At 34.9% G+C, this 10,789-nt stretch overlaps 2 protein-coding genes across 2 annotated transcripts; one reads left to right on the top strand and one right to left on the bottom strand.

Moving 5' to 3' along the window:
* The first annotated feature begins 1,027 nt into the window (after nucleotides 1–1,027).
* On the top strand, nucleotides 1,028–6,428 carry LOC107760228 (uncharacterized). The gene is made up of 3 exons (XM_016578249.2): nucleotides 1,028–1,826; nucleotides 5,090–5,587; nucleotides 5,657–6,428. Exons 2-3 carry the CDS (start codon nucleotides 5,227–5,229, stop codon nucleotides 6,076–6,078), a joined length of 783 nt encoding a protein of 260 aa, XP_016433735.1. The 5' UTR covers nucleotides 1,028–1,826; nucleotides 5,090–5,226; the 3' UTR covers nucleotides 6,079–6,428.
* A 2,974-nt stretch (nucleotides 6,429–9,402) lies between these two features.
* On the bottom strand, nucleotides 9,403–9,951 carry LOC107760227 (uncharacterized). The gene has a single exon (XM_016578248.2). It carries the CDS (start codon nucleotides 9,949–9,951, stop codon nucleotides 9,403–9,405), a length of 549 nt encoding a protein of 182 aa, XP_016433734.2.
* Between the last annotated feature and the right edge of the window lie 838 nt (nucleotides 9,952–10,789).

Here is a 10,789-nt window from a genome sequence, read left to right on the forward strand (position 1 = left end):
AGGAAAAACCAGTCAAGACTCAAGATCGAGCTTCAGTAGATTTATAGATAGGAATATTGTAACTCGTAGTTGATATGATTAGCTAGTTTAGTTTCTTATCATCCATTTTGGTGTAATAAGGAGTTTAGCAAGCAGTAGCAACAACAGCAATAGTGAAATCACAGCTTTTTAGTAGTCCCATCTACCAAAACTTCCAGAACTACACTGACCTGATTCCTTTGTAGCTAAGGATATGTAGGCAACCTATAAAGCAAGGTTCGGTCGGGCTCTTTTCAAAAAATGCTTCTCATGGAGTTTCAAAGGGCAAAAATCCCTCATAATCGCTCAGTTTATCTTTACCCGAAAACCCTTTGTGTCTCCGAACAAAGAGAGACAGCTGTGAGCACGTGATTTTTTCCCTACGAAATACTCCTATAAAATCCAAGAAAATAGATTTTTCTTAATTAATTGCCATTTTTAGGAATTTTTGTAGATTTTTATTAATTGTTTGCATTTTTTCTGCATGTTTAATTTTTTATTTAAATCATGAAAAATACCAAAAAATATCGCGCATTGCATTTAGGATTTATTTTTACATTTTTAGAATTAATCAGTAATTATTTGCTTTATAAAAATTTGAAAATCACAAAAATAGCTCATTTTTACATTTTTGACTTTTAATTTTAGTTTAATGATTTTTCTCCTTTAATTTAGAATTGAGTGATGTTTATAATTTTTGTAATTAGTTAATTAGTTTAATTTCACATTTTTAGATAATTTGGGATTTTTAATTATTAGGTTTTTAATTTAAAAAAAAAGGAATTTAGAAAATAAAAGAAAATTGAAGAAGAATCTTTCTTTTTCAAAATTGGGCCAGCCTCATGCACCCCAATCCAGCCCAAAATCTCCCCCCTATACAAGTTAATTCCCCCCAGCCCATTGTCACACCGCCCCAGCCTAGAACCAGATCCAAACCCAACAAATAACCGACCCGCCCGTCGCCCTAATATATAAACCACCTGATAAAATTTTCCCCAAAATCATGAACCCTAGAGGATAACAGAAAACGGTGCCCTACTATTCCTTCATCTTCCGCATCCTTCAAACTCACCTCAACTCGCTTGAGTTTCGCCCAAGTTCACCCAAATGGTCCCTTCCCCTCCACGTCACCTCTATTTTCCAATGGATTTGTCAGAAATTATGAATATTCTCTCCCAAATAGTACGATCTCGGGTACGAAAGGACAATTGTTGGATGAATGGGAGCCGTGGATAGATGTGAATCAATCCACGCCCTTCATTTGTCCCAAAATTGTTCAAAAACCTGAAGATTTTCGGAATTTTTAGCATACTTTTTGAGGTTTTTCGAAGGCTCTATATAACGTAAGTTCTATGTGTTAAGAAAGGGGAGAAAAATCAGAAAAAGATCTTCAAAAGCTTAGTCGAAATTTCTAGGTTTTTTTTAGTAGTCATTTTTCTTCAAGACCTTCTTCTTCAGTTTTTTTTAGCAAAAACATACGAAAAAAATGTTCTGAGTTCATCTTTGGTTCGAGTTCATTTCATTTTTGAAGAGAAAAAACCAAAAAAAAGAGTGACCGAAAACAGATATTCTTTTTAGCTTGGTTTCTTTCTCTTGATTTTTGGTTCTAAAAAGGAAGTTTTGGATTAAATTTCAAGTTAAAGTTTGTGGCTGGGATTCTGAACTTTGGCGCTGTGGATTTCTATCCGAATTATTGGTTGCGATTTGGATTTGGCTGGCTGGTTTGTTGAGTTATCTTTGCTGTCGCTGAATTTCTTCTCCTGTTCCAGTATTTCGTTTGTTATTTTTCAGTTGCTTTACTCTCATAGGTATGTTCATACGTCTCTGTTACTTTTGATTTGAAACCATGAATGAAAGTCTTATTTGTTTAAGCTCAGATTCTGTCCAAGCTCCTAGACTCAGCATATAATTGTTATATTAGTTCTAACTTCCCTCTCTGCTAAGCTCTGAAAGTATCAGTGTGTTAAGCGAGATGCTTCAGTTGTTAAACATTAATGGATAATTGGATGGTTAATGTCTATAATCACTAAGTTTCCAAGGTTACATGGTTCATGCTTGAAATGACATTAATGGGGGTAAAATGATCTGACTGTTACTCGCCTAAGGAAATTTTGTTGGTCATTACATTTCTTTCACGAAAGTTGCTTGAAAGGAAGCATGTGTAGATCTGTACTGAGTTAAAATGGTCACAATCTCTTCTGTGTCTACATGTGCAATTGTGTTTATGGCGGTTAGTTCTTTTGACGATTTCATATGCTGGTTTACTGCTTAATCGACAGTTAATTCGCCATAATTTAGCTAGTTTGGATCACAGATTGATAGAACATCCATTGATTAGTATAGTTAAGTGTGAATTTCTCTTCTCTGTTAGACCAAATCTGGGCAGAAATTATTCCGAAATGGTATTTCACCTTATCGCCATGTCAAAAGCTAGACTTTTTCTATCGAGTATTGTTGAGGCTTATGAAAATCTCATATTAAAGTGTATGCTTGGATAACTTCTCTCATGCAGCTAATGTCATATTCAATTCCATTAATTAAATCTACATTCTTGGACATGTTCTTGCCTTATCATTTGTGTAACATTGTTATACTTTAACAATATGTGCTTTTTGCTTCTCATTTATGGGTTCTGAGCATGTGAGCTTCATTGACTCAATTTATTCATATGTTCTTCTGGAAACATGTATTTCTTTTTTATGAATTTCATTTGAATCCTTTGGATTTAAGTGGGTGACCCATGTGAGGTTTAGCAGTAGATTGCTCTGTCATTGCTCCTTGGTTATTGTTTCAGTCTTTTGCTTCATGGGGAGTAGTTGAGGCCTAAAAATCCTTCAATTTTGGAATGGCCTATATGTTCAGTCCATAGATTCCATGCCATGTTCCAATAAAAAAAATAATTTCAATGGTTGTAATTGTGTTTAGGACTATGACTTCACTTGGGATAGGAGTCTGCCTATTGGGTTCGAAAATTTGATCGAGTTTGAGGCCCAATAATGTTATTCAATAATGCAGAGTTCATGTGGACTCACTGCTGCTCACAAGCAAGCTTCTAAATTGGGCCTGTTATTTTGGGCCCATTCGCACCTCTCATGTAATTCATTGGATTCCATAAAGACCAAATAAAGCCCTTTTAACAATTAGTTATACTAATATTGCTATTGACTATTGACTAGTGTAGTAATGTAATCATTTATTCATTGATCTTCTAACTTAATTGTACAAATTATATATATATATATATATATACCTATGGGTTCCGGGCTCGATATTTTGAGGCCCAGTGGCACCAAACTATCATTAATAATTATGTATTTCTACGGGTACGGCTCCCGTGGCGTGGTAGTTTTAAATTAGTTTAAAATAAGAGTACCTTTAGTTTGCCTCTAAAATATATAAACTTTTTTTTTTAACTTGAGGTATGCCCATGCTTTAAATCTATAACATATGGCCCTCACAAATTTAGATTAAATAATTTGGGGTGTGCCAAATACAAATTAGACAAGCCACTTACCTCAAACTGGCTCAAAAATCAACCAGAGACCACGTTCTTGCCACGAGTACTCGACTCCAAATGGCTCAAATCTATTCAATTCAATTGCATAATGTAAATATAACTTCAAGTAACTGATTCCACAAATAAATTCTAACCTAATACGCGAAATTAGGTAAAATGGCCAAAATGCCCTTCGGGCCCACGTCTCGGAATCGGGTAAAATTTACATTTTCAGAATCCTCATACTCTCACGAGTTTAATCATACTGAAATTATCCAAATCCAATGTCAAATGCCCAATCAAAATTCGAAGTTTAGGACTAAGAACTTTCCCCCAATTTTCACCATAAAATCGAAATTAAAGGATGGATTTAAGTGTAGATTCATGGAAATTAGTCTAAACCGAGTAGGAATTACTTACCCAAATCGCCCAGGTGAAAATCTCTTCTAAGATCGCAATTTCCCGAGCTCCGTCCAAAATATGAATTATGGCTTAAACCCTCGATTTTGAAATTTAAGTTCTGCCCAGACGCGTTCTTCTTCGCGAACGCGAGACAACGGTCGCGAATGCGATGCACAAAAAAAATCCACTAGCCAATCTTCCTCTTCGCGAACATGAGTGTCCACTTACAAACGTGTAGCTTACTCTAGTGGACCATTCGCGAACGCGAGGACCATGCCGGAAATGCGAAGACCAAAGCGTCCATACCTTCACGAACGCGGGACATCATCGCGGACGCGAAGCACAATTCAACTATTTCACCAAGATGCTCTACGCGAACGCGAAGAACATTTTCTCTACAACATAACAACATAAAATCTGCAATCTTCCCAAGTCCAAAAATGACCCGTTGAGCATCCAAAACACACCCGAGGCCCCCAGGACCTCAACCAAACATGCCAACCAATCCTAAAATATCATTCAAACTTGTTCCAATCTTCGGAATGCTCAAGACAACATCAAAATACCAATTTAACATCGGATTCAAGCCTAAGAACTCCAAAAACTCTCAAATTACGCTTTCGATAAAAAATTCTATCAAACCTCGTCTGAATGACCTCAAATTTTTCAAGCACGTCACATTCAACATTGCGGAGCTACTTCAACTTCCGGAATTCCATTCTGAGGCCATCTTCATACTGCTCCGACTACGGTCCAAATTTTAAAGCTTAAGCTCTCATTTAGGGACTAAGTATCCCAAAACACTCCGAAACTCAAAACCAAACATCCCGGTGAATCAGAATAGCAGAAAAAAACTCGGGGAAAACAGTTAATAAGGGATCAGGACGTAAATTCTAAAAATAACCAGCCGGGTCGTTACACTAAGAGCTTAAAGAACTTCAATTATTTTTTCTGTATTCATCTTATATTCTATTTGTGGGAGACTAAATCCTAGTGATTTGTACTCTTAGTTTGGAGACTAAAATATTTGGATTTTCTACTCCTTTTGTATTCAATTTGAAGAAATAAAATCTTCACCATTGTATTTAATCTGTTTCTGTCAAAGTTATTCGGTTTGAAGATTTTAAATACTTCACTATTTAATTAATTTTGTTTTCGTTTTGTGATTAACAGTAATGACATAAATAGGAACTCCCATGGTTGGCTCTACGAGCAATGTTGCTTCTTCCAGTCGTTCTGTGCTACCACCGGCTCCGGTGAAAAAGCCCGAAATTTTTTTCGGGATTGACTTCAAATGGTGGCAATAAAAGATGTTCTTCTATTTGACTACTTTGAGTCTACAGAAGTTCATCAAAGAAGACGTTCCAGTTCTGCCGGAATCAACTCCTGAGAATGGACATTTTATTGTGACTGAGGCATGGAAGCACTTAGATTTCTTATGCAAAAATTACAATCTTAGCGGACTAGAGGATGATCTTTACAATGTCTATAGTAATGTGGAAACTTTGAAAGAATTATTGGAGGCATCAGAAAATAAGTATAAAACTGAGGATGCCGGTTTGAAAAAGTCCGTTGCAGTCAAGTTTTTAGACTATAAGATGGTAGACAGCAAGCTTGTCATTACCCAAGTTGAAGAGCTACAAGTCATCATTCATGATCTCCTTGCTGAAGGTATAATCCAAATTAATGCTTTTGTTGAAAGTATTAATTCTGTTACTAATTATGAATTTTTTGTTGAAGGTTTGGACATTAATGAAGCATTTCAAGTTGCAGCAATGATTGAGAAGTTGCCTCCTTTATGGAGGGATTTTAAGAACTACTTGAAAAATAGGTGCAAGGAGATGAAACTCGAAGATCTCATCATTCGATTGAGGATCGAAGAGGACAATAAAGCCGCAGAAAAGAAGACACGTGGGAACTCAACAATTATAGAAGCAAATATTGTTGAAACTGCTCCAACTAATCTGAAGAAGCAGAAGAAGTCTTCTGGACCAAACAACTATCCCAACAGGAAGAAATTCAAGGGAAACCACCACAACTATGGAAAGGTTGGATACAAAGCTGCAGAATGTCGTGCTCCAAAGAAAGAGAAGAAGGGTCAAGAAAATATGATTCAAACAAATGATAATATTGATGACTTGTGCACTCTGTTATCTGAATGAAACTTAGTGAGAAATCCTAAGAAATGGTAGATTGATTCTAGTGCCACCAGCCATATTTGTGCTGTTAGAGAAGTATTTGTTTCATATGCTCCCGTCGGACCCGACGAGACCAGACCATTTTTATGGGAAATTCTGCAATGGCCAAAATTGAAGGTTATGGAAAGATACTCCTTAAGATGACCTCTGGCAAGGTGGTGACTCTGAACAACGTTTGTCATGTTCCTGAAATACGGAAGAACTATAACGACCTGATCGGTCATTTTGAGCATTTGCACTTCGCTCGCCAGGCCTCGGGCATGACTTGCCCCGTATGATGTATTACAACTTACATGAACCGTCAATTTTGGTTTTCAGGTTAATCGAAAAAGATATGGAAAGATGATTCTCATCTTGAAGCTTTAAATTTGAAAGGTTTGACTCAGTCTTGACTTGTTAGTATTCGATCTCGGATTTAGATTTATTATGATTTGGTTAGCTCCGTTGGGTAATTTTGGACTTAGAAGCCCATCCGGAATGTAATTTGGAGGTTCGTGGTAGATTTAGGCTTGAATTGGCAAAATTGGAAATTTGGCGTTTTTTGGTCCGTAGTGGAAATATCGAGGTCAGAATAGGATTCCGGGAATTGGAGTAGGTCTGTTGTGTCATTTGTGACATGTGCAAAATTTCAGGTCATTCGCATGAGGTTTGATAGGTTTTGGCGTCGTTTGCGGAATTCGGAAGTTTGGAAATCCTTAGGCTTGAATCCGAGGGTGATTTGATGTTTTGATGTTATTTTGAGTTTTCCAAAGGTTGGAATAAGTTTGAATATTGATATGTGACTTGTTCGTTTGTTTGGTTGAGGTTCCAGGGGATCAGATGATTTCGGTAGTTCTCGGAAAGTTTGAACTTGAGAAATTGTAGCTAGTGTTGCTGCTTCTGTCATATCCGCACCTGCGGATGGGGACCGTAGGTGCGAGCTCCGCAGGAGCATAAAATAGGTGCAGGTGCAAGGAGGAACGCAGGTGCAACTTGGTAAACCGCATCTGCGATGCCGCATGAGTGGTAAGGCGACCGCAGATGCGAGGGCTGTGATGTTAAGTGAAATCCGCAGAAGCGGAATCCCTGGGGCAGAAAGTATATAAGCTTTCCTTCGCAAATTTTGGCCATTTGTCCACCATTTCTGGTCGATTTTGGAGCTCCATGCAGTGATTTCAAGGGGGAATCAAGTGTTTTCAGTGAGATAAGCTACTTGGACCTTGTATCTTGTGTTTATGGCAATTATTCCCTTGCTTAATCATGATATTAGTGGGAAAATTTAAGAAGAAATTGGGAGATTAGGGTTTGAAATTGGAGAGTTTAAATTGGGGATTTGAGGGGTCATTTAAGGTTCTATTTTGATGATTTTGTGTGTATACTCGGGAATGAAAGGAGTTTCTAGTTTTGCGATTTTTGTTGGATTCCGAGACGTGGGCTCGGGGGGCCGGGTTTGAGCAAATTCGGGATTTTGGGTCTAATTTGATAATTTTCGTATGGGTTTTGTTCATTTGGCATGTATTGATGATATGATTCTGATTTTTGATAGATTCGGGGCGATTTGAGGTCTAGTCTAGTGGCAAGAGCATATCGGAGTAGATCTTCGTCCGGTTCGAGGTAAGTAATGATTGTAAATCTAGTCCTGAGGGTATGAAACATCGAAATTTTGTACTATTTTTGATAAATGAGGTGACGCACATGCTAGGTGACAGGCGTGTGGGCGTGCACCAGTATGGATTGTGACTTGGTCCGTCTCGTGGCAACTGTAAAGTTGCATGTTTTGATAAACTCTATATGATATCTATGTGTTTTAGAAATGACTTTATTAACTTGGGCTGCATGCCATGTTTGGGGCCTTGTGTCGTACTGTTTGGACCCTCAGGGGTATTTTACTACTATCCTCACACTGTTTTGATTCGAAAGCATATCCTCAGTCATGATTTTTACCTGTTTATTATTGATTCAATTTCATTACTCTGTTTTTAAATATATGAAAGTTGTTCGAGCTGAGTTCCCCGATTTTTCACTGAAATGCCGAGTGGTTTACCAAAAAAAATCGAAAAACTAAATTAATTAAGTGATTTTTTTTAAATATTTATGAAATGCTTAAATTACTATATTGTCCTATGGAAACTTTATGTTTTAAAGGGTAAAAAAGACAAACGACATTTCGCTAATGACCTTCGTGCTTTTAATATAACTAGTTTTAATGTACGTGCGTTGCACGTGTGTATCACGTCAATCCATAAAGATTACGTAAATATTATTAAATATTATTTTGAGATATAAAATAAATAAATATATAAATAAGGGTAAGTTTTTTACAATGTTGAAGTTAATCGATTTAGCAAGCTTAATAAAAGAATAACTTTCGGCCCACCTACCTCAGACGTCTTATTTACGTTTTACCTCCAATTCACCAAGTTAAGTGATTATCTTCTGTCTTGTGCGATTAATTAGCGGAATTTATTATAAAGAAAGTAATAATAAGATTATAATAATAATTTATTCATCTTTTATATTTTGTTAGAATTAACGTTGAAAAAATCTTTATATTTTGTTAGAATTAAGAAGAATATTGAGAAAATTGTACATTATTTTAGTTATATAAATATAGATGACCAAATTAAGAATATCTTACCTTGTTTCCAGTGAGTTGTATATTTATGTTTCTTGTTTGTTCCATTACTTTTCTCTATTATTTTCACAAAACTAAACTTTTAGAATTATTTATAGTAGTATAAATTGTTATGGTCAGTTAAGAGTTACAGATAGTCAAACTATGGTCAGTTAAGAGTTATATGTTTACCGTCAGAAAATATTAAAGTTAAGAGTTATATGTTTAATTCTTTAATGATAGACTGCAGTAGGTTGTATATATAGTTTTTCATTTTTTTTTATCTTTTTCTCCCATATTGTTTAAAATATTATCTTTTACAATTATTCATAGCACGATATAATTTCTTACCGTCAGAAAATATTAAACTTATAGGTAATCAAAATATGGATTACACTTTAAATATTTAACGATAAAAGTATGTTTTTTTGAGAAAATAATTATATAATTTTACATATATACAATAATTTAAATATTTAAATATTAGAAAAGAAGTGTACATCCAATTGGAACTTTGAAATGGTTATCAAAGTCATATATGTATGTTCGTAATTTTTTTTTTGTCAAATTATAATTTATATTTAATTAATGGAAATATTTACATCCGCTAGCCCATGGGCCTCTAGAGCTAGATCCTTTACGGTCTTTCTATTCTCATAACCACAGTTATGTACTTTTCCTAATCTCTTCGTGATTTATACATTGTTTCCGCTAGAATATCTATTTAACTGTTCTAACATTGACTTCCATTTGCTCATGTTCTGGCCTTTGATATGCAGTTGCAAGGCTATTTCTCGAACTCTTTTTGCATATGTAATACACTGGTTCTGAAATCTTCTTTTGTTCCTCTCCATCCATGTGTAATAAACTGTTGCTGCAAATAGAAATGTGAGAACTTGAGCTCGTGGTCTGCTGTTGTTTGTCCTCTTGATCAACCATTTTAATTCATGTTCCCAGCTTCCAACATTGTGTTTTTCTTTCAACCAGCCTACTAATGCAGCCCATATTGATCTAGCATAAGCACATTCAAAGAAAAGGTGATCCAGCGTCTCTTCTTTCTGGCTAGTGCATAACACACATTCCTTCGGCACATCAATCTTCCATTTTGCCAGTCTATCCACTGTTGCTAACCTTTGGTTGAGAGCTAGCCACAGAATAAATAGATGCCTTGGTATAGTAACATCTCCCAGCACAAGATTCTTCCATGTAACTTTCTGAAATTGAGACCTTGCTGCTATATACATTGTCTTAATGCTAAACTTCCCTTGCTTGGTCTACATAAATAAAAGAATAAGTGAATATTTTAATTTATATAAGGTAAAGATTTAATTAATTTTAATATCCTACGTATTAGGATTTCTTATATAGCACTTCAAAGTTTTAGTTGATTTAAAACTCCTAAATATTAGAAGAAAATTTAAATGATGATTTTGTCGAGTGTAAACTCTATTTTAAAGGGTAAAAAAAAAACGGACAACATTTCGCTAAGGTTAGGGTACGAGCTTTTGATAAGTACATAAGTTTAAAAAATCACATAGATATTACTCCTGTTGGTCCATTTTAATTGATTTTTTTATCGTTTGATATTAAAAAATTCACCTTTGAACATTAATTAACAATAAAATTGACCATATTAATCTTAAGACCATATTAATCTTAATTTGTTCAAATACAACAAGTACTACAAAGGCAATTTTCAAAAAAAAATTAATTCCTTCTTGATACCTGAAAAAATTATATATTATGGACTACTAAAAAGGCCAAAAAATTAATTAAATTGGACCGGAGGGAGTCTCAAATAATGTGTTTGAGTTATAAAAGTTAAAAAAAATTATAAGTTTCTAAAAATAATGAATGTTGACCCTATCCAGCTATAGCTCAATAAAGGAAGTAATCATATCCCATTAAATTCTGCAAATGCCTTATTGTGATTTTGAGGACTTTATGAGAATCTTTAAGAAAATTGTACTGAAAATGAATGATATAAATATATTTTTCAAACTATTATTTAATGATTTGATGAATAATATATATCAAGAAATTTAATCTTTAATCTTTAGAGTTTTGGAAATGAGAAGTTTA

The sequence above is a fragment of the Nicotiana tabacum genome, chromosome 3, assembly GCF_000715075.1.
Source record: "Nicotiana tabacum cultivar K326 chromosome 3, ASM71507v2, whole genome shotgun sequence".
Lineage (NCBI taxonomy): Eukaryota > Viridiplantae > Streptophyta > Magnoliopsida > Solanales > Solanaceae > Nicotiana > Nicotiana tabacum.

Coding starts and splice junctions, on each gene's coding strand:
- LOC107760228 (XM_016578249.2), top strand. CDS start 5,227: ATGTTCTTCTATTTGACTACTTTGAGTCTACAGAAGTTCATCAAAGAA. Junction 5,588..5,656: donor TCATGATCTCCTTGCTGAAG/GTATAATCCAAA, acceptor TTTTTGTTGAAG/GTTTGGACATTAATGAAGCA.
- LOC107760227 (XM_016578248.2), bottom strand. CDS start 9,951: ATGTATATAGCAGCAAGGTCTCAATTTCAGAAAGTTACATGGAAGAAT.